This window comes from Phascolarctos cinereus, unplaced genomic scaffold, assembly GCF_003287225.1.
Source record: "Phascolarctos cinereus isolate Bilbo 61053 unplaced genomic scaffold, phaCin_HiC Scaffold_4;HRSCAF=312, whole genome shotgun sequence".
In the NCBI taxonomy this organism is placed as follows: Eukaryota; Metazoa; Chordata; class Mammalia; order Diprotodontia; family Phascolarctidae; genus Phascolarctos; species Phascolarctos cinereus.
The window spans coordinates 490,569,868-490,593,102 of record NW_027555847.1 but is presented as its reverse complement, the minus strand read 5'-3'; the positions used below and the strand labels follow the sequence as shown (position 1 = coordinate 490,593,102).

The following is a 23,235-nucleotide window of genomic DNA, read 5'->3' as shown; positions in this document are numbered from 1 at the left end:
GAGCTATCAAAAGACACTGATTGAAATTCTTAGTCCTATTACCTGAAGACTGATGTCAAGTGGCGAATGATATTCTAAGGAAATTGTGTAGTAATATATTCAAGTAATTCACTATCTTCTTTTTCTTTCTTTTCTTCTTTTTCTCACTATCTTCCCTGCATGGCTGCTTTGGCAATGACCTTTCAGTTGCAAAGAGGTTGCTGGCAGCCTTTGACTCCAGTCTTTCTGTAGTTTCCTCATATGGCATCTCTCCCTGGAGTTACACTAATGGATGATGGCTCTGCCACTTGAGGCAGGATTTGACTGTAGCTCATCCTCCATGAGCTCCATTTTCCAGGTCTGAGGCTTCTTTTTGTGAATCTTTCTTACTCTTGATAACCACAATTTGGTCAAATGGGGCAGTTAGGCCTGGAGTCAGGAAGACTCATCTTCCTGAATTCAAATCTTGCCTCAAACCCTGGGCAGGTAACTTAACCCCATATGCCTCAGTTTCCTCATCTGTAAAATGAGCTAGAGAAGGAAATGGCAAACAACTTCAGTTATCTTTAACAAAGAAAATGGTGTCATAAGGAGTTAGACATGACAAAAAATAACTGAACAACAACAAAACATTTGTTCAAAAATCCATTTGTATTGCAATGTCTGAGACTGAGTTAGAAACAAATGACCCTGGGAGAGTCTTCTGAGTCTCCTAGTGCCTGAAATCACAACATTCTTTCATGGAGTTTGTTGCTGCTTTCTGCACTTATTTATAAAAAATTTTTTTTTGGTGTCTGCACTTATTTTAGTGCGGTAAAGTACCAGTGCTTTACTTCCTGGAAAACCTTCGAATTTAAAAATCTGAAAATTTGGCTTATGCCCTGCATGGTCCCCTCCAGTGGTGTAGTGGAAAGACCACAGTAAGGGTATAGAATTAAGAGACTTGGACTCAACTACTGTCTCTGCCACTTATTAGTAGACTCAATAAATGTTGATTGATTGACTGACCCTGGGCAAGTTGTTTTACTTCTTTGACGGTAGTCTTTCTTATCTGCCGAATGGGTTAATAATACTTGAACTCTTTATCATACAGATTCCACCTGAAGGTTACATCAGATAATGGATGTAAAGTGATTTGTAAACCCTAAAAGTACTATACTTATACTCAGCTATAATAAGCCTTTCCAGTTCCTTCTCTTCACATCTGCTAGCCAGAATTTTCAGAAATTTTATAGCCGCTTCCTATTTCATCCCAACATATCACTGGCAGTCTGATTTCTTCTCTATAAAGGCCACATCTGTACATGAAAGCAAATGGAGAGTTTGGAAAGTTATTGCAGTAAATTAAGTAAAACTTCCTGTTCTTAGGGTACAAAAAAGATCTGGGGTATGAGGAGGAATGCTCGGAGGGATGTTGGGATTTGGAGCCTCCTCCTCCAACACAGTTATTTGACCCTAGGTAAGTCATTTAACCTCTCTCAACCTCATTTTCCCCATCTATAAAATGGGAATAATAGTGCTGCTTTCCTAATAGAATTGTTATGAGGATTAAATGAGATAATAAATATTTAACCCCATATTTAAAGCAGTATGTAAGTCTTAACTATTTTTATGAATTATTCTGATGAACCACCTACACGGTGCAAACTCACTAAATGACTACTCAGTTTTCTATCGTCTACACCCAGAAAGTTAAAGGTGGAAGAAGGCTTAGCTGCCATCACAAAGAAGTGTGATATAATGAGAGTGCTGGATGTGGTAGAGTCAGCATCTCAATCCTGAATATTCCACTTACTAGCTGTGCAATCATGGCTAAATCACTTACCTCTCTGTCTTCTCAGAGGACAAAATTAGGACAATTTCTGCACTCCCAATCTCACAAAGTTTTTGCTAAGAATGAGGTTTGTAAATCTTAAAGTACTATAGAAATCTAATTTAACCTAGTCATCCTCTTATTTCACATAAAAGAGATGAAGCATCCAAAGAGAATAACTTGCCCCAGATCAGGTAAGTAGTAAATGACCGTCCTTAACTCATAAAGAAGTCTTCCCCTCCTAAACTCTCCTGCCCTGCTACCTTCTCTAATAGTGTCGAGGGTAATATTCTTCATGGCCCTTAGGTTCACAGCCTAGAAGTCATCTTCTCTTCACTGCCTCTCACCCCCAATATCCACTCTGTCACCAAGGCTTGTCAATTTTACCTTGGCAACATCTCTCATATATACTCTCTTCTGACACTGACCTACTTTGGTGCAGATCCTCATCTCCTCTTATCAAGATTACTGCAGTAGCCTGCTGGTGGGTCTGTCTGCCTCAAGTCTCTCCTTGCTCTGATCCATCCTCCATTCAACCATTAAAGTGGTTTTCCTAAAGCACAGGTCTAATCATGTCAAACCCTACTCAATAACCTCCATTGGCTCCCTATTGCCTCCAGGATCCAAACACAAAATGTTTTGTTTGGCATTCAAAGCCCTTCATAATCTAGCCCCCTCCCACCTTTCTAGTCTTCTTACATCTCTTTCCCCATACACATCAATCCAAAGACACTGCCCTCCTGGCTGCTTCCCAAACAAGACTCTCCCATCCCTGGGCTCCAGGCATTTTCCCTGGCTGTCTGCCATGCCTGGAATGCACTCTCTCCTCATTCCAATCTCGTAGCTTCTACAGGAAGTCTTTCCCATCTCCTCTTAATTCTAGCCCCTTCCCTCTGTTAATTATTTCCTATTTATTCTGTATATACCTTGTTTGTACTGGTACTGTTTATACCTGATGTTTGTATCCCCAGTGCTTAGCACAGTGCCTGGCACATAGTATGTACTTAATTAATATTTAACGATTGATTGATTGGTAGGCAGGAAGGCATGCTACTACTCCATTGTGTTGCAAAGTGTCTAGTCTGCTGCATGCATCCTGCAAATAGAAACTGATAAAAATGCTGGTATTGAAGGGATTCCAAGTAGTATTAATATGAACTTATAATGAATATGCAGATAGTTGAATCACAAAAAAAATTATTGTGGTTCTGTCTTCTGGGAAGTTCAGGTGGGTAACAGAACTTCAGAAGGTATCTATTTTGTCTGAGATTTCAATACATTTCTCATATTTTCTTCTTTCTCTTATTAATTATACACACACACACACACATATACATATATATATATATATATAATATTTTTTTAAACTTTCCCCAAGACCACAACATTGCCTTGCCATAGAGAAGTTAAACATCTTCATAAGAATATTCCCTGGTCTGAGGTTTGTTATTTTCTTTCTCTCACATCAAAAAATTAGTTTCTGAAAGTTGAAGTATCTGTTTGAACAGCCATGTTAAAGGAATATTTCATTCCCAAAGTATGGCCTGTCCATCTGACATGGGTTTCACCAGGATTACTTCCAGTGTACTTTGCCTCTTCCTCAAGTGGAGAAATCCTGGGCCTAGGATTTAGTGATGATGGCTAGTTTTTATTCTGTTTTCTTGGTTTCTCTAGGAATTTGGGATCATTTAATACAAATTAGAAGTCATCTTAGAAATTATCCCCTCCAATCCTCTCACTTCATAATTTAGAGAACTGAAGCCCATGGAGTTTCCTGTTGAGTAACCTGTACAGAGTCTCACAACTAGCTGGTGGTAAGGCTAACATTAAAAGTTTGAGGAAGAGTGTAGAATAATGATGAGTGTTAGGTTTAAAGTCAGAGGACTTCAGTTTGGATTCTGCCTATGTCACTTACTATAGTGATACCGATCAAGTCACTAAATCTCTCCGGGCTACTGTTTCCTCATTTATCAAATGACAGATCAAATTGACTAGATCAATAGTTTTCAAAGTATGGTCCTTGTACCCCTGGGGGTCTCTAAGCCCCTTTCATTGATTCTATGAGGTCAAAATTATTTTCATAATGATATTAATATGTTAGCTGCCTATTAAAATAATATTCCTCCCTTTTGCAACTGTGTATCTATGGGAGCCAGATACTCTTGACACTCTTCAACCAAAACAACACATTGCAACAGATTGAATACAGAAGCAGATACTAGAATTTAGCTGTATTCTCTTCAGCTAGACATTAAGGAGATTTGCAAAAATATGTAAAAATAAGTCAATCTTCTCACTTATTTTTAAAAATGTAATAATATTTCATAAAAATATTTGCATTAGCATGCCATAGTGGGTTTATTATTGCTATTTTAAATGAATTACTAAACATTTAAAAATTATCAGCTTTAATTTCTAATGCAGCAAATATTGATAGATATAGCCCATGCTAACAAAAGATTTTTAAGGTTCTCAAAAGTATTTAAGAGTGTAAAGGGGTCCTGTGACCATAAAGTTTGAGAAAGGTAGAACAAGATGAGCTTCCATTAGTATATCTAGGTTCCCATGACCTTGGGTTATCTAATGTACAGGACTCATTTGACTCCACCAGTCTGCCTAATTTAGTTGAACTTAACTTTGCTGCTGAAGGAAATGAGGTCTGCTTAAGTTCATACTTGTATTAAGGAGCAGATCTGAGATTTGAACCTAGGCCCTCTGCTTCCAAATACAATCATTCCTTCCCTTACCTTTTCTTCCTTCTTCCTTCCTTCCTTCCTTCCTTCCTTCCTTCCTTCCTTCCTTCCTTCCTTCCTTCCTTCCTTCCATCTCTATCTCTAGCTCCCTCTCCCTCTTACTTACTCACTTCTGAAAGTTGGGTCTTCCTTGACTAATAAAGTTTCTATATTTTGCTCCTATCTGCAGATATCATGATTTCATCTTAAGTTAAATAATCGACACCCTTCCAGTTTAGGATAGACCTATCTAGTTAGGATAATGGCAGAAATTATCACTCAGATGTGCAGTCCAGTTGCCCAAGTAACCAGCGCCACCAAATTTTTCTGTGTTACCAGCCATATAAAATCTGTCTTCTATAGTGGAGCAGTACTGGCCAAGATCAATTATATTATTATTGAGCACTTTTCCTGCACATGAAGTATTAATTGCTAAAATTCCAAAGTGCATTTAAAACTTCTCTCCTAAGCTCTACTACCTTGATTATCCTAGACTACCATATAATTGCTTTATCTTCTAATTGTTTCTTCTGCACAGAATTCTCTGTTGTTTTATCTTCTAATTGTTTTCTTCTGCACAGAATTCTCAGTTATAAGTTACCTAGTCAGTTTGGGGTGGATAAAACGAGGTCAAAATGATAGAAAATTGTTCAGTTCCTAAGCAGGATTTACTAGTGTCACAATTCGATTTTCCTTTCCAAGACAATTTCTTTTCTCTCTTCCCAACAATTTCTCATTGGTTGCAAGACTACAACTTACTAATCAGCCAAGCATCACACACACACACACATACACACACACACACACACACACACACACACACACACACACACACACAAAGAAACAGAAAAACAATGGCTTTGTTGGAGGGAAAGTATGTACATTTGCATATATATATATATATATATATGCTATGCAGGTATGTGTATATATACATATGTGGCTACACACACACACATATGCAGATAGATAAATAGATAGATAGACAGATGATAAATAGATGTAGTAAGCACTGCAAATGCATTCCAAGAAAAATCCAGTATCCTCCAGTCTTCAGAGCTGGGATCTCATATCACATGCATATGTGTACACACCCACATACATACTTCATGAATGCCCTGATGTTGTCAAATGTCCCTTTCTACTCTGATATTCACACTATTCTTTTCCCACTTTTGTTCTGCTTGTCTCGTCCCAGCCTGTCATCAGAGGCACCTGAAGGCAAATGAAGCAAGGAAGTGAAAAAGACTGTAATTCTTCCATTCACTTCTCTGCAGCCTCCAGTGTGCCAGTCTCCACATGATGGCTCAGCTGAGCTCTAAGTTCAGAGCTCATGCAGGTGCAATTTGCTAACGCTCTTTTGGATACAGTGGGGACCTATATGCCAAAATCAAGACTTGGAAAGTATCAGTAAATAAAATCTCAAAGTTGAGTTTATGAGATTAAAGGGAGTAAAGAAGAGATACCTCTCTGGCTAATCCTTTGGGGAAAAAATTACAAGGCTTAAGAACGCTGATCAATGCAACAACCAACCATGATTCCACAGGACTCGCAATGATGCATGCTATCCCACATCCTCACAGATAAATTATGGACTCAATGTGTGGAATAAGACATGTGTTTTTGGACATGGCCAATATGGACATGTGCTTTGTTGTACTATGAACATTTATTAAATAAGTTTTGTTTTTCTTTAGTTTTTTAAATGGGGAAGAGGAAGTAAGAGGGTACAAAATAAATGCTCATTAGTTGAAAAATAAAAATAAAAATATAGGGCATAAAGTATTTAAATTTGTAAGTCAACAATTTCTTTCCCTGTACTGTATTGCTTAAAATGGATCTTTAAAGGAAAAAGCTATGTGTCAACTCTGAGTATAATGGAAGTTTTAAAGACAGTTCCCATTTACTCTGTCCACTTTCTTTTGGGACCCTGGGTTTCATTCTAAGGATATCTTCCACCTCACTTTAAAGACTTGGAACAGAATCAGCAACTCTTTGCTAGGTATCAGACTAGTAAATCCCTGCTAATTTGCCTTCTCTCAGCTCACCTTGAAATGCTGCTGTATTTTCACAGATGTCAAGAGCTAGTGATTTTTTTCACCCCTGAATTAAACCGTCTAAGAAAATCTTGAGACCTCTTCTATTTTGCCATAAGGGAGCATATGGCCAACGTGATCATCACAAACCCACCTTGTGGGCAAGACTCATTAATAGGTACATTGCTAAGAGAGGTTTTGGAAGGTTTGGTATGTTTCCTACACTCCTCAGTTGTTTTTACCAACCTGATAAGACATCCAGGCGGCATGAAAGCTTTTAGATTGAAAGCAGCCTTGCTTTCTACTTTCTTCTACCTCTGACCTGTAGTACTTCTGAAACTGCTTTCTTACTTTATGATCTTTGTGAAATACTTTAATTGACTTAGAGGTCACTGTTGAAATTTTCTTCCTGCAGGGAGTCTTTCTCCAAAGGTTTAAAGTGTTTTGTTTTCCCCAAATAAACACTACTTCTTAGCTATGACTAACAGACTAATAGTCAAATAGTGGCTAAATATATTCACTGTGTAAAGAATTAAATTACTTCTATGCATATCTTCACCTAACCCTCCCTTGTTTCTAATTTTTTCTTTTTATGATTTTCATTTGCTTAACTCTTCAGTTTCTCTCTGCCTCTATCTCTGTCTCTCTCTTCCTATTCTCTTAGAAGGCAACATGGTGCAATGAAATCAATGCTTTCTGGATTGGATTCAAAGAACCTAGGTTCAGAGCCTGATACCTATTAACAGTGTGTGGCCTTGGGGGGTAGCTAGGTGACACAGTGGACAAAGCACCAGCCCTGGAGCCAGGAGGACCTGAGTTCAAATCTGACCTCAGATACTTGACACTTAGTAGCTACGTGACCCTGAGCAAGTCACTTAGCCCCACTGCCTAGCCAAAAACAAAACAAAACAAAAAACAAACAAAAAACCCCCCAAAACAAAAAACATTGTGGCCTTGGGCACATCACTTATTTCTCTGGCCTCAGTTTCCTCATTAGTAAAACGAGAGTGCTGTGCTTGATGGCCTCTTAGGTTCCTTCTAAGTCTAACTCTATGATTTCTGATCTATGACTAAACAATCCTGTAGATCATTTCCAGCTTAACATCTAAGTTATTCTCTATTCCAGTTTAATTCAACAAACACTTATTAAGTGTCTATTATATGTAAGATGAGACACAGTGTGGTACAGAGGATGACAGAGAACAGTTGGGAAAGGGAGTCTCCCAGCAAGGAGTTTTCTCAGTAGAGGGAATGGCTTCATTGGAAGTCCCCTTTATGGATGAAATTGTATGTCTAGACTTGCAGAAGTTCCCAAAGTGGGCAATACTGCCCCCTGGGGGGCACTGGAACTATGGGGGGGGGGAGTAGTAGCCTCGGGTGCAATTGCAGGCATTGAATAAAAATAAGGGGCCTGTGCAAGCATAAGGAAGAAAAGGAAGAGAAGAAAAAACTGAAAATCTTTGTACATGTTTCATCTGTCATATAACAAAGTTAAAGTCATAGTGATTACAATATTTTCCAAATAAATACACAAAGTACAAGTTATAACTAATCAGTGGTCAAGTCCACCGACAAGTGTTGGCAGGCAAGTATGTTGCACATTGTCGGGAAGTCCAGCATGCATCAATCAGTAGGAATAGGTGTGTGTAATGACTTATTTATAATACGATGCCATATGGTTACATGATGAGATATTGTGTCCACCAAATTTAAATGCAGGAAAAAACCCCACAAATTTACAATAAACTGTTAATTTAAGATGTATTTCAAATATATTTCATATTTTAAGATGTATTTTAAATATATTTTATATTTTAAATGATGCAAATTTAAAAAAACATTAAAGGGTCAGATTTCCAAGGGTGCATTGGGTAAATTTTTTTTTTTTAAAAGAGGGCGGTAGGCCAAATAAGTTTGGGAACCTCTGGTCTAGAAAAATGGAGGATGGAATACTTCCATACAGATGCCAAAATGATTTTGCTGAAGTAGAGGTTAACCATGTCACCTCTCCTTTTTGATAAAGTCCATTGGATCCCCATCCTCACTAACACAGACATGCACAAACACAAACACACACATAAACGTGCAAGATACTATAATAGGTGCTAAAACTGCAAAGACAGTAATGAAATAGCTTCTATCATCATGGAGCTAGCATTTGGATTGGGTGGCAAATGCTTATACTGCATATACACACATAAAAGGAAAGAAGTCCAACAATTATACTGCTGCTGTTGTCTACATTTCCTAATGTCTACATCTCTTTTTTTTAAGGCAATTGGGGTTAAGTGACTTGCCCAGGGTCACACGGCTAGTGTCAAATATTTGGTCTCAGTTCAAATTTGAACTCAGGTCCTCCTGACTTCAGGGCTGGTGCTGCATCCACTGCATCACCTAGCTGTCCCCTAATGTCTATATCTCAAATTGGGATATACTGTAGGGGATCTCAACTCACCGCATCCAAAAGAGAATTCATGTTTCCCTTCAAATCCACCCCTTGTCTGAATTTTCCTGTTATTGTCAAGGTACTATGACACCATCATTCTTCCAGTTACCTAGGCCAACAAGCTTGGTGTCGTTCTCAACTCCTCATTTTTCACTCAACTCTTATTTCTAGCCAAATGTAAATCTTGTCATCTCTACCGCATCTCTCTCTCTCTCTCTCTCTCTCTCTCTCTCTCTCTCTCTCTCTCTCTCTCTCTCTCTCTCTCTCTTCTCTCTTTCTGTCTCTCTTTGTCTGTCTCTTTGTCTCTGTCTCTCCTTCTTTGTCTGTCTCTATCTCTTTCTCTGTCTCCTTCCATCTCTGTCTCTCTGTCTCTGTCTATTTCTGTCTCTGTCTCCCTCTCCTTCCTCTCTATCACATCAGTTTAGGCTTTCATCATTATTGTAATATTATCCATCAATTGTCTCTACTTTATCCTTTTCACTATACTCTTTCCCCCACATAGCAGCCAAAGTGATTTTACTAAGGTGCAGGTCTGACAACATTAACTCCTAGTCAATAAATTCCAGTGGCTCAATCACCTCCAGGATCAATTATAATTCTTTTATCTAGCATTTATAGCTCTTCACTATTTGGCCCTTTCCTACCTTTCTAGTCTTCTTACATACTACTCCCCTTCACACACTTTACGTTCCAGTCTTACTGTCCTACCTGCTATTCCTCACACATGACGCTCCATCAAAGATCCATATCCATCCATCCATCTATCTATCTATCTATCTATCTATCTATCTATCTATCTATCTATCTATCCAGCCATCCATTTAGTATCTATCTGTCTGTCTATCTCTTATGACTGGAATGCTCCTTCCTCTTCACTTATGCCTCCTGCTTCTTTTAAGATTTCAGTCAAGCATGATCTTCCACAGAAGACCCTTCCTGGCCCCCAGGGGCTGGTGCCTTCCCTTCTACAGTTACCTTATTTCCATTCTGTATATATTTTATACATGACATCTACAAAGTAGATTTAAAGTTTTTCAAAGTAGACATACCCCCCCCCACATCGATGTACATGTTATCTCCTATTTTAGAATGTAAGCCCCATGAGGCCAGGGACTGTTTTCATTTTTTCTTTGTACCCTCAACACCTAGCACTGTGACTGGTACATAGTAAGCCTTAATAAATGCTTGGTGATGGATGTCTCCTCTGCTTCTCATTCTTCTCATTTTTTTCACTTACTGATAATGGTCCTTTTCTTTTCCTACTGTACCAGCATCTCCCTAGTTCTTCATTATTTCACCTTCATTGTTTCATTATTTTCACTGAGAAGTCTTTTGTATGAAAAGGCAAAGGTAAAGAAACAATTTAAAAACTATTATTTCTATTGACATCAGTTTCCTCATCTATAAAATGGGGATAATAAGTCTCAGCCTTCCAGGATGTCATGAGAATCAAATGAGATAATAATTGTAAAGCATTTAGCACAAGGCCTGGAATACAGTAAGCACTACATAAATGTTAGCTATAGTTATTATTATTTTTATTATCTTAAAACTGGGAGGAGTCTCCCTTAGCCCAAATTCCTTTGCTTATATTGCCCCAGTATAAGCTGCATTCTTTAAAAAAAAAAGCCATCCTCGGTGTCATAAGGATTATGATTTATCTAAGCAGCACACAGGAGTTTCAGGGACGAAATTACTTGTTTTCTGAGAATTTCAAGAGTGAGAGAATACAGAAAATGTCTTATTTTTAGTTAAAACAACATGTAATTGCTAATATAATTTTCTTAGAAGATGAACTTAAAAATGGAATGCCTTTCAATTAGATACAATCTTACTATATACTAGTAAAAGCTCTAAATATGCAAAATAGCACCTGTGAATGTCATTTTCGGATTCTGATAATATAACTGGTGAATTTAAAGCAAGCTCAGCCTACAGTTTTTCATTTTTATTTCTCAATCCTGTCCCTGTGACTAGCTGTTGGACTTATCCCCTGAAAGTGAAGGCATATTGGAAGCTATGTAGTTGTTTCCTCTCTACTGTTCTCCAAGAAATGTGACTAGTATAACACCCTATTGGTTAAGAACCTGGATGATGGGCATCCTTAGTCAAAACTCAAGGTTCAAGTCTTTGAAAGGTTCTCTCATAGACCTAAAGCAAAAGCTCTTGTTTTCCTTCATCTTTTTCCATAAAATGTAAGTTCCTTAAGGGGAGGGGCTATTTTGGTTTGTCATTTTGTTTTTGTCTCCCAAGCATATAGCACAATATTTTCTTGCCATTAATGCTTTTTGAATTAATCAACTGATTTGACTAAGTCCTCTAAACATTTTGGCTCCTTTCGTTTTCACAAAGCTAGTGCACTGATGACTGATCTTACCATCCACTTATTTATGTCCTCTGTAGCAATGAATGGTTAAGTACGGTGGAAAGAACTATGCCTGGAAAATTAATTCCCTAAGCGTGCTTTTAACACTTTATAGCCTCACTTACTAGCTGTGTGACCCTGGTCAAGTCACCTAATCGTGACTGCCTCATCAAAAAGGAAAAACAAAACAAAACACTTTATAGCCTGAAGAAAAGTTGGAAAGGAGGTTCTATGACCTAATTCAATATCCAATTTTAGATTTATCCAGATCTGAAAAATTTGCTTTCTTGGACTTCAAAACTCCAGACACTTATTGTTCTGCAAGTTGAAATCAATTCTGAAACACCTCCTCAGCACTCCCTGCCTCTGTGGCCCTTCTCTAGCTTTGGCTGGAGAGGGCAGAGGGTAGACATTAAAGAGGCCCTCCCAGAAACTCTACCATTTAAGGGGGGCATACAGAGAATTCGCTTCATCATTTTCCACTCTGTTATTTTCCTGCACTTCATGATCTCCAGAAACTCATTGTTCTTCAACATGAAATCAACTCGGAAACTCTCACTTTCTCAGATCATTTCCCACCCCTGCTGTAGGACTTCATGATGCCCTGGACCTGGGTAGCTTCCATCCACCTAAGTCCTTACACTGTGAGCTCCTTGAAGGTGAGGGCTGTCTTATGTGTTTCTCTTATCCCCAGCATTTAACACAGTGACTGGCACAATAAATGTTTATTGATTATTGACTATTATTGTCAATATGATTTAAAAAAGTTGGAGGTAGGTAAAACAATAATATATTTTTTAGGCCTTTTTTAAAGCTATTTTGTCCACACAACATAAAAGAAAAAGCTAAGATAGTTATAAAAATATTAGGATTCCTTCCCATTAAAAAAAGAAAGCAAAATACACCAAAAACAAAAACAACCCAAACTCTACCATCATTATTCATGTAACTGAAATAAGTATGTTTCATATATATAAAGTATGTAGAAGCATTTCCTTAATTCTCTCTTTTTTTCTAAGAAAGGTAGCATTTACAATGAACTGAATTGACTCATAAGTTTTGATTCTAATCATACTTTTCCTAACATTGTTCGATGACAGGAAAGCTGGGCCATCTCCAGTTGTCTTGATGTATATTTGGTCACTGGACCCAGATGGCTCTGGAGGAGAAAGTGAGGCTTGTGACTCTGCACAGCCCTCCCTCACTTAAACGCAAGTCACTTGCAAGTCATGGCATCATCTTCCTGACGTTATGGTCCTCTTCAAGAATGAAGGACAAAAAAAAACAAAACACCACCACAGGAAAATAAAGGATGTTCTCATCAATGCAGTCAAGTTGATTGAATCAGGAGTTAGGAATTCTGACAGTTTAAGCAACCAACAAGTTGAGGATATAGGGTGGGGCTTCAAAGCTATCTTTTACCTTTTCATTTAGATGATTGATTTAGTTGAATTTCAGTGATCACTGAAATATGGAGACCAATGACTAAGAAGTCACCAGATTCCTCACCACTGCCCCATCTCTCCACAGCACCTATCACCTCCCCTTATGTAAATCTCAACTACTTCAGCACACTTGTCAGGTTTCCAAAAGGGAACTCAGTGGACTACTTATCCAACTCTTCCCCTATTGCCAGGAAATATGTGGTATGAATAGCCATACACCTTACTTAAAAAAATGATTGACCTCTTAACTGTTTCAATTTGACAATCATAATAAAAATTAGCTAAATCTTTACCTGAAGTCTGTGCTGTCAACTTTTTACCTTGAAACCTTAACTTTGCATTTGGAAAAATACAGAGGGTATTATCTCAGGCTTTTTGTTTTTTTATTTCTTTATAAACAATAAACACGAGACACCTCAAGTGCTAATCCCCCAATTTATAACCAAATAAAATAATTTAAAATCTTATTTTCCTCTTCTATCATTGAAGGGTGAAACCAATTTTTATCTACCACTTGGATTGACTATGGATGGCTTCAGTTGCCCTTCCAGCTGCAAGATGATCAAACAAAGCCTCCTGTGGAGAATTGGTTCCTTAACTAGTTAATTCTTACAGCATCCTTTGGAGAGATAGGAGAGCTGAGGAAGATGAGACATTATTAGCTTATTTTTTTAGCTTAGAAAATTGGTTGATTAGTGATGGAACTGTGAGGTAATGAGAATCATTTTGTTAAGATAAAAAGCATACATGCAAAATCTTAATCCTAGTCTTGAATTTTGTCTGCAAGTCATTTTCAAGATATAAATGATAATAACCATCAGTTCTGATGTCCTTTTCATTTCAGCTACTTTGGAGGAATATACAAAAAACTGGCTATCCCACACCTGTGATACAATTTTGCAATCAATATTAATTTCAAGCAATAGAAAATTCATGTGAATGGCTGAGCACTTTTGGTATAAAAATCTCACTAGTTATTAATTTCATATCTGAGGTGACCAAACTAATGTAGAGGATTAACAATTTAGAGAATGTATAAATATGACATATAGTTTGCATTGTTCAAGTATCTAATGGGTTGGTAAGACCAGGATCAATGGAAAATGCTGTGTCTGAATTTTAAATGAGCACTTTTCTTGTTTAAGCCTGTCATCTTTAAACACACCAAACTCAGCAACTCTGAACTGAGCTAGGCAGGGATCTTAGGATACTATCTGGTGACATCTTAAGCCAGTGAAGCATCACTCTAGCAGCTAGATTATCACCACCCCTGATGTTTATACAGAGGTTATCCCAGCAACTTGGGCAATATTTCCTCTCGGATGTGTTCACGTAGAGTATACTCTGTATGAAATGAAATCTTTGTAGGGAGACAGCCTGCATTCCTTAGAAAATAGTAATGGTGACAGGTGGCCTTCAAAAACATGATTGTGATTACTTCATGGCTTACCTAAGTTTCACCATAATATATAAAAACAAGCTACCATGAAATGTTGCTTTGGGAATTTCATATTATATTTTCTAACATACTTTCCTGTAGCTGAAGGATAGTCCCCAAATAATAACTATTCCCAACCCATCACAATGATTTGGTGTTAAGATTTTTAAAGCTAGTATTGGGGGAAAATACTGGCTCCCCTCCCCCCCAAAGCAAATAAGTAAAGAACTTTTCAGTTAAATTCAAGGTATTTAGAATGAAAAGCTTCTTATTTAATTTTTGTGTACTATACAGTTCTCCATGGAACTTCCTAATCATTTATGTAATAATAAAAAATCACAAAAATTTCTTTACAAGTCTAAACATCAATACTTTATATTTTCAGAAACTTTTCAAGAGGTTTTCATTTTCTTAATTCAGTTTATCTTCTAGGGAAATAGTAAGACCTTTGAAGGAAAACTTTAAAACATTTTTCCTATAATTCCATTCATATACATTTGGTAACATATATATATTTGACTCTGGATTAGTGAATATACTAAATTTTGCATAGTCCTTTATTCATATTTGATATTATTAACCTAACCAAGAGCCATAAACTCAGTAAAGCAATGGAAGTAAGGCAATAATAAGCCTCTATATTTATGAGTTGTGTTTTCTTTGTAGGTATTTTCATTAAAATGTAAAGTTATACAAATAATCTTGAAAAGAATACTTAGAATGTCTTTACCACCATACTAGCAAGGTATTATTACATTATATTTTATATCGAGAATACATGTAATTTTTTAAAAGTCAATTTACTTTTCAAGTGATATTATTTATTCACATCGTGCATTTAGCCCAGCAGACCAGTCAGATTTAATTTTCTACTTCAGTTTCTGGATTTCAGAAACTTCCATATTCCACATTTGGAATGTCACATAAATATTCAGATCATGACTAATGTGCTTTTTTTTCTTTTTAAAGAATGTCTTTAAAAATAAAAATCATTTCATTTCAAATATGATTAGGTCTAGTATAAAAACATTTTTCCTGTAATCTGAATAGAGGACATGACAATGTGGGTTAATATGCTACAGATGAAGGAACAGAGAAGATAAAATACTAAAAGCTGCAACTCAGTCTACATTAATGTTGAAAACTTCACTGTTAATTCCCTTTTCATTATTGTGAATTAAGATACATTATTAAATTTTAGATTCACTGAAAAAATTTAGAATACCATTTTTTAATAATTGCCATGAAGTAACAAAATTGTATTGGTATAGAATCAACAGTGTGGGTTGACATGAAAGATTTTTTTTTCCCCCTGCACCTTCTTCCTTTAAAGGAAAATACAGTTTCCTTCCTACGGCAAGAGTATCAGATTCTTACAGCATCCATGACACTTGTAAGCATTCAGTGGTCAGAACACCACTACATATCCTTCAAATGATATGGACCAGTGAAGCTGGAAGGTATCTTCACTGAACCAGACAGCCTGGTATCTTAGCAATCCACCAGGACTCTAGCCCCAGCATGCCCCAGGTGGTTTGCAGAATCTCAACTAAAATAGGTAGTGGACTTTGCATTTTGAAAGTCAACTGTTCTGAATATTGAATTCTAGGTCACATTTAGTGGGCTAAAGTCTACACAAGGTTCTCAATATTTCTTTTTTATACGTGATTTTTAAAAAAGCACATTATTTAAAGACACTCATAGGAAGAGGTGAAATGCTAGAAGGCATTTTCTGTATCCACTTGGTCATCTGAATGCATACTAAATTTATAAAGGTTATGTTACATGTTGGTGTCTTGGTTTGTGACTAGGAGTGAAAGACAATGTTGTCTAAGCCTTGAATATGAACAGGTTCTATGCATTTATTTTCAGTACAATGCCCTTTAGGTGGAGATAAAAGTTAAAATGTGGACTGACAACTCAAAAATTTTTCATCTTAAATGCTAGGCCATCACAGTGAATCTATAGTATTCTGGGTTTTGGACAAAAGATAAACTCTTACAAAACAAAAATAAGCATGTTCTCTTTGAATTTTTACTTTTCTTGTTCATTAGTAAGTCATAGGTCTAGGTGCAGGCTTCTTGCTTTGAATCTCATCCCACTTTCATACTCTGGCCTCACAATTCATTAATTCATTGCCTATGGTTTTCCTAGACTTGCAACTATACTTCCCAGTTTAAGGACTCCCATGCCATAGTCCTTACCTGCTATCAGGTCTTTCCAGAAAACTCTTGAAAAAATTGGGTGTTAGATATGAAGAATGGATAAAGGCCCTATGGCTAAAACACAAACATGTGAGCCCTTATGCCTGTACCACGTAGATGCCCCTTTTTAGAGATCACCCCAGTAACAGAATATGAAGATGGGTTTTCAATACTTTCAGTTAATTTAACATTTTGGTGGACTATCCTGGCCTGCTCTGGCATTTTAAATCATCAATGGCTTAGCATGTAAAATATGAAACATTATTTTTCTTTAAAGTCAACAACAAAACCCCTCTGCCTAGGCTCATAATAAGGATTTAAAATTGAAGTTAGCAAGTGATGGCTGCCAATTCTTAGAATTTCAAATCCACAACTATGTTCTTAAGAAGAATCATTTCTCCCTCTCTGGCCTTTGCTGTGTAATCCTGTTGGCAACATACAACACCTTTATAAACAAGAGCAACCCACTGGCCAACTGCTTTTGGACTTCAGATCCAGCATACACTAACTCTTGCCCAACAAATATAGTCTATGCCTGATCATTTTGCCCCATTTTAACACCCTCCCCCCAAGCTGGACTGTGCCGGTCACAGGGAGCCATTAACCCCTTCGGGTTAAGCATCTGTTGGTGTGTGCCTCCTTTAAAAGCAAAAAAGAAAGGCTTTCCATAAGATGGAAAAGTTTTCCTGGGCAGATGAATGACAGGGTTTCCAGCAGCATCACTAACAGACAAAGCACCTCAGTAATTATAACCTTGAAAGGGAACAAACATCAACTACCAAAAAAACTTGAGGCTCTGACAGAGAGAACAGCGGTGCTCTCCTTTGAATCCCAGCAACACTCTAGAGCTTCTGATCACCCAACTAAGACTGCAAGAGGAAGGGGGGACATCTCATTACTGAAGCCCTTCCCTCGAGGAAGCAGGCAGCTTATAATTGGACTTGGAGGGGGTGCTAACTATAGGGGCTACCAAGGAGCTTTGCACATGCATCATTTTTAACTGCCCCAGCCCCAGCACCCCTACACATCTGCCTATGCCATAGTCAGCCTATGAGCCCACCATGCCTAATTTTATTAGGAAATGGGAATTTAGGTTATACTGGGCTGCAAGTCATCCAGTTCTCTATTGACCCTTCGGGGATAGTGAAATTAACTTTCAGAAGAAATGTCTTGATTGTTTGCATTTTAAGCCCATCCAAGAATCACCCCCACCCTCCCCCTCTTTCCAGGGTTTTCTCAGCCTCCCTCCTCCCCCCACCTCCCTTCCTCTTTGTTGTCTCTTACCTGCTGGCCAGGCTCTGCCTGCAATGCTGCCTGAAGGGCATCAGGTGGTAGTTCATGGCGTCCAGAAGCAGCTTCTGGCAGACCGGGTCGGTGCGCATGAAATCCACTGACTGGACCCGCTCCACCAGCTCTGGGGCTGGGATGAGGGCGAAGCGGAGGCGCTTCATGAGGTCGGGCGCGTACTGCATGCGGGTCTCCCGGTCGTGCTCCAGCCAAAGCACGGACATCTGGAAGAGCGCCAGCTCCGACTCCACGGGGGGCGGCAGCGAGTCCAGCAGGGCGCGCATCTCCTCAAAGTTGAGCAGCAGCACGTCCTCCACCAGGTACTTGTTGGCCAGCTTCTTGGTCTCCTCCAGGCCGTGCAGCGCGGCGATCTTGCACACCTGCTTGTAGTTCTGGACCGAGATCTGGTCGTTGAGGAACTGCACGCACAGCTTGGTGACTTGGGGAATGTGTAGGATTTTGCTCACCGAAAGCACCTCCTCCACCGTGTCCAGAGAGAGGGTCACATTGGCCGTGTACAAGTACTCCAGCACCAGGCGTAGCCCGATGGACGAACAGCCTTGCAGCACCAGATTGTTGATGGCCCGTGGGCTGGCCAGCAGCTTGTCGTCGGGGGAGGAGGAAGGAGTCCCGGGCTCCTCCTGCTGCTGCTGCTGTTGCTGTTGCTGCTGCTGTTGCTGTTGCTGCTGCTGCTGCTGCTGTTGCTGCTGCTGCTGTGGGTCCTTGGGGGCCCCCAAGCTGTCCTGTCCGCCGACCCCTCCTCCGAGAGGGGGGTGACTGGAAAAAAGAGATCGGAAGTACTGCGAGCAGGAGGCCAGAACGGCCTTGTGGCAGTGAAACTGCTGGCCCTGGGCCGTGAGGGTCACGTCGCAAAACAGCTGCTTCCTCCACAGCAGGTTGAGGCCGTGCAGCAAGTTGTCGCTGTGGCTGGGGTCGAAGGTGGAGGTCCTGTCCCCGGATCTGGACATGGCGAGCTGCCTCAGCGCACCTGGCTTTAAACCCTCCTCCAACCTGGCAAACAGGGGTGGGGGAGGGGGAGGGAGAAGTAATGGGGGGATAAGGTGGTGGAGGGGATGGGGTGTGGTTGGGGTGGGGAAGGGTGTGGAGGGGAGAGGGAGGGCGGAGAACAACAATAAATACACAGTTTGCCCCCCTGGTCCTGCACTCCCTCTTGCCACTGGTATATGGAGGGATGATTCAGAGGGTACTGGTCTTCGTGAGCAGCACCAGAACGGGCTTTATTTCTTGAAACCAACCAGATTTGGGTCCCCGCTCTTCTCCCAGAGACTTCCCCCTCCCCAACCCCCTACTCACATGCGACCCCCTCACTTTCCTAAAACACCCCTGACTCTGCGCTAGGCAGCAACAGCAGCGGCGGCGACGGCAAAGTGGTGCATGGGGCTGTTAAGGCCGAGTAAACTCGTGGGCTCTTGTCCATGCCCAGAACCGGAGGAAAGGAAGAGCCCAGGAAGGACGGAGCTGGGGGCGCTCTAGGAGAAAGGCGACTGTGGCAGGCTCCAGTTCAACTTGTGCGTCCCTTCCTCCGCTGGGCTCCTCGTAGTTCTGTTTGTTTAGACGGGTAAGGGGAGGGAAGCTGTGCTGGGGCAGGTCGGGACGGGAGAAGCCCATAAAGTGGACTACTCTTGGCCTTTGAGAAATAAAATCAGATCTGGGGGAATCTTCGATTATCCGTGGTGCCCCTAGGAACGACTATACTAATAGCAGTCTAATGAAGAAAATAAAGCCTTTTTCTTCTCCTGGAAAAGTGCAGTGGAGCGCGGTGGTGACTAGCTCAGTGCACTCCCGAGAGGCGGGGAGCTGTCCTTATGAATTCGAGCTCATTTCCCCCACCCTGGCCCTGCCCGCTCCCCTGGTTCTCAAACTGTTGGCTGCTCCTTCCGCCAGTCAGTTTTGCTAATCTTGCAAAGATGCTCTGAAATCTGGCGAAGGTTACCTCCCGCCCCCTAGAATTTCCAAGCCCTGAAGTTTAGCGCTCTCCACTTGGATCATAGTTAGCACCTGGGCTGTTCTAGATTGGGGGGAGGGGTCCCTTGTCCTGGCGTTTCTTTCTTTTGGGCAGAAGGCGCTGTCGCTTTAACTCCGGTAACTACATGAAGTTCAAGTTGGAAGCTAGCTAGCTGGGGTGGGGGTAGGGGGAAGCAGGTGGGGGACTGGTGCGCCCTCCTGCCCTATCCTACGATCTTTCACTGGCAGCCGGCAGCTCCTTCCTGTTTCCCCTCTCAACAGCCCGGTATAAACCCGCACTCAGGCGCCCTGCAGTCTAGCCCACCTTTCCTAGCCTCCAACTACTCTGTTTAAAAAAAAAAAAAGTCTGATGCGTCCGCTTCTTTGGCCCTACAAAGGTGGAAGGTCAGATGCAGGAGGGGGAGGAGGGAGGAGGGAGACCAAAGAACAATCGATACGCCCTCTTTCTTAACCTGTAATTGCACCTTCCAGGGCTGAGGAGAAAGAGACCCTCTGTGCCCACATCCCGCTCCAAAGAGCGCTGCTGCTACTGCTGTTGCTGCTGCTGCTGCCGCCGCCGCCGCCGCCGCCGCCGCCACTGCCGCTCCCCGTCAGAGGGATCCCACAGAGACCTGCTCCTTCCATTGCAGATCACTGTCCTGGCACCGGCACTTGAGCTCCTTCCTTTTGACCAGAGACTGGTAATTCTCCGAACCACTTTTAATGCCCAGTTTCAGGTGGACCCCAACCTCCTTTTTACTCTCCCTCCTTCACTTCCCCACCCCCACCCCCACCCCCACCCCGGCTCTGGCTTTCCTGGAACATCTCACAGAGTCTCTCCCTTTAAGTGGACCCGGTCAATTCCTAACCCCCTCTCCCCGCCTTCCTTGTCTCCCCCCCACATCTTTTCCTGTCCCCCCCCTCCTTCTTCTTTCTCTCCCTCTTCCTCCCCTGCCTCTCGCTGGTCTGCCCAGTTCTTGCAATGGGAGTTTATTCTTTCAAGGCGTTTGTCACACAAGTACCCCACGACCCCTCTGAAAGACTCCCTCACTGCCCCCTCAAGCAAACAATCCAAAAGACAAAACGAAACATATACATGGTATACAGAAGGCCAGAAACTTACCTGGTCTCAATCAGCTGCTAAAGTAAAGGATCACTTCAGCTCCCCCCAAAAATCAATTGTCCTTCCTTTTTAAAGGTTTCCTCGCTCCTTGGGAGGGGGAAAAACACCTTCTGGTTCCCAACTCCAGGCAGTCACTCTTTACAATTTATTTTGTCGTACATCATTTGATCACCATGAATTAGCAACAGCAAGAAAATGTAGGAGAGAGAGAAAAGAGAGAAAGGGGGAGAGAGGAAGAGAGAGAAGGAGAGAGAGAGGGAGAGAGAGGGAGCAGAGCTTTCTGCAAGAGAAGAAGAAGAAAAAATGTACGTGTGACAAATTATGCTACCAAGAAACAACACATCATTATCCTTGGGCCTGGGGCTCAGTGAGTCGTAACGAGAGTAATAGGAAATCCACGGTTGGGGAGAGAAACGGTCGTGCATGGCCAGTGGAGAGAGACCATACAGGGGGATGGATGCTGGAGAGACTCGCAAAATTATGGCTCAAGGCTATTGTAAAAATTGTCGAGCGTAAATGACTGCGATTTCAAACATCTTTGGAAGAAAGAAGGGGAAAAAGCGAGCCCCCCCTCCCTCTCCCTCTCTCTCCCTCTCTCTTCTCTCTCTCTATAAAGAACCGTCAAGTTTTAGTGCGCATTGCTAATTAGTCAATTTCTCTCTGCCTTCACAGGCTGGCGACTTTGCTGCTGAGCTGAAACTGCTAATTTCTGTGACCAGCTTTTTTCTTAGCTGTGATCTGGATGAATGAGTAGCTGTCTCACAGAGATGACAAAAATAAACTCTAATCCCCCCCAAAATTTCCACTACATCTTTCTCATGCATAGATTTATGATCTTCTGTGCAATATGCAAACTTTTTGTGTGTGTATATTGTACATGCTGTTGTTTTCAGATTTCACTCCATTTGCTTTCTGCTCTTTCCCTTCCCCCCATGAGATGGAAACAATGTCTGATCTCCACATATGATATAATATTACTTTATAATCTCTTTGTATTTATAGGTTGGGTCTAGTATGGAACACATTAGTCCTGGCTTTAGAGGTGGGTGGCTGGTGTATGAAATGGGGGTGGATTAGAGTAGGGCTGGCATAAGTGAGAAGCTTCCTTTTTACATTTGCTCCCCTGCACTATTCAAGATTTATGATCTTGTTTGAAGGCATATTTTCTCTATCGTTTTTTCTGGTTAGACAACTGTCTCTGAACTTCACTGTCAGCTCTTCAACAGATAAGGGTTCAGAAGTCACATTTTTTTATTGGAAGATTAGCATATTGTCAGATTTGTCTTTCAGTCTGGGAATTTTTCTTTGCTTTGTAGGAGTGAGAATCAAACCACAGGAAAAAGCAACTGCTGTTCCACAAGCGTAACCTTTCAACTTCTGGGCACATCTTATTGGAAAGGGAGCCACGTCCAGCTTACAGTTTTGACTACAAGCTTTGACAACTGAAACTGGGAGGTTTCTGACACTTTGGTGCTGCCATGAACTGAGGTGCATTTTAGTAGAGGACATGTTCTCCAGACTTTATCTCATGATGTATTGCACCCTTGCATTTATAGCCCTGTACTTCTGTTGTCAAGGGAGAAAAAGAAAAGGGAAGGCATGCCCTTGAATGAAATACAGATCAAAGAAGACTGGGCAGCAGTTAAATAAAGTTTTAGTCCCTGATAAATTTGGGAACATTCCAACTTAAACCTGGTCTGAATAACACACTTGTCATTATAATCCACACTGAGAGTATGTCTTTGAAAACCTATCCTCTCTTACTCTCAAATTTGCAGAAGGGTGTAAAAACCTGAAGAAGAAAGGGACAATAATAAACTGAAGTTTCATAGACTGGGGATTCCCAACTTAAAACGATGGAAAGCAACTCTTATTCTAGTTCTTTACTTTCAAGTAAGTGGATAAAGATGTATTTGCCCCTCACAGAAGTCTCATCATGTTTATCAAATACCTCCCTTCTCTGAGAAATAGACACCTTTCTTGATACCTGTCTCCCAAACCCTCAATTCACTGTCATCTCATTTTATTACTTATATGATCAAACTATAATCAAAATATAATCCTATATAGAATCTTAGATCTAGATCTGGAAGAGTCAGATTTATAGAAAAGGGATGAATATCAAGGCAGTTACAAATTTACTATCCTGCTTTCTCTTTTGGGGGTTTTTCATTATCAGTTCTCATTTTTTTTCTTTGAGTTTTATAAAGGCAGTGTACAAGATGGCTTCATTTAGTTTAATTCCATTAACAGTTAATGTTATCCAGCATACAGAGTGTTCATGAAAAAGGCGAAATAAATCTATAGCTGAATTTTGATGTTGAACTTTTGTAGACTATCAATATAGCATTTAACTAATCCAAGGTCAATTTCCAATACCTTTCATTGAAAACTGGTATGTG

At 40.4% G+C, this 23,235-nt stretch overlaps 2 protein-coding genes across 4 annotated transcripts in view; one reads left to right on the top strand and one right to left on the bottom strand.

The window, feature by feature from the left end:
• KLHL14 (kelch like family member 14) overlaps positions 1 to 21,391 on the bottom strand; it is a 139,449-nt gene extending 118,058 nt beyond the window's left edge. The window contains exons 1-2 of one of the 2 annotated variants that reach the window (XM_020992575.2): positions 20,834 to 21,391; positions 17,743 to 18,756 (exon numbers count right to left, since the gene is read on the bottom strand). In XM_020992575.2, the coding sequence (XP_020848234.1) occupies positions 17,743 to 18,713 (971 nt within the window). In that variant the 5' untranslated portion in view covers positions 18,714 to 18,756; positions 20,834 to 21,391. Of the gene's footprint in view, positions 1 to 17,742; positions 18,757 to 20,342; positions 20,417 to 20,833 lie in introns of those variants that run through there. The other variant, XM_078153443.1, reaches the window with a different exon arrangement.
• Positions 18,848 to 23,145, top strand: LOC110212569 (uncharacterized). 2 transcript variants are annotated; one of them, XR_002325705.2, is made up of 3 exons: positions 18,848 to 19,274; positions 20,203 to 20,411; positions 22,150 to 23,145. XR_002325705.2 is itself a non-coding variant. In XM_020992576.2 (3 exons), the coding sequence occupies exons 1-2, from the start codon at positions 19,182 to 19,184 to the stop codon at positions 20,384 to 20,386; spliced, it is 327 nt and encodes a 108-aa protein (XP_020848235.1). In that variant the 5' UTR covers positions 18,848 to 19,181; the 3' UTR covers positions 20,387 to 20,411; positions 22,150 to 23,145. The 2 variants fall into 2 exon arrangements, 1 of the variants encoding a protein (XP_020848235.1); XM_020992576.2 differs by having other exon boundaries at positions 18,848 to 19,324.
• Positions 23,146 to 23,235: the final 90 nt, after the last annotated feature.

Coding starts and splice junctions, on each gene's coding strand:
- LOC110212569 (XM_020992576.2), top strand. CDS start 19,182: ATGCCCAGAACCGGAGGAAAGGAAGAGCCCAGGAAGGACGGAGCTGGG. Junction 19,325..20,202: donor AGTTCTGTTTGTTTAGACGG/GTAAGGGGAGGG, acceptor TGCACCTTCCAG/GGCTGAGGAGAAAGAGACCC.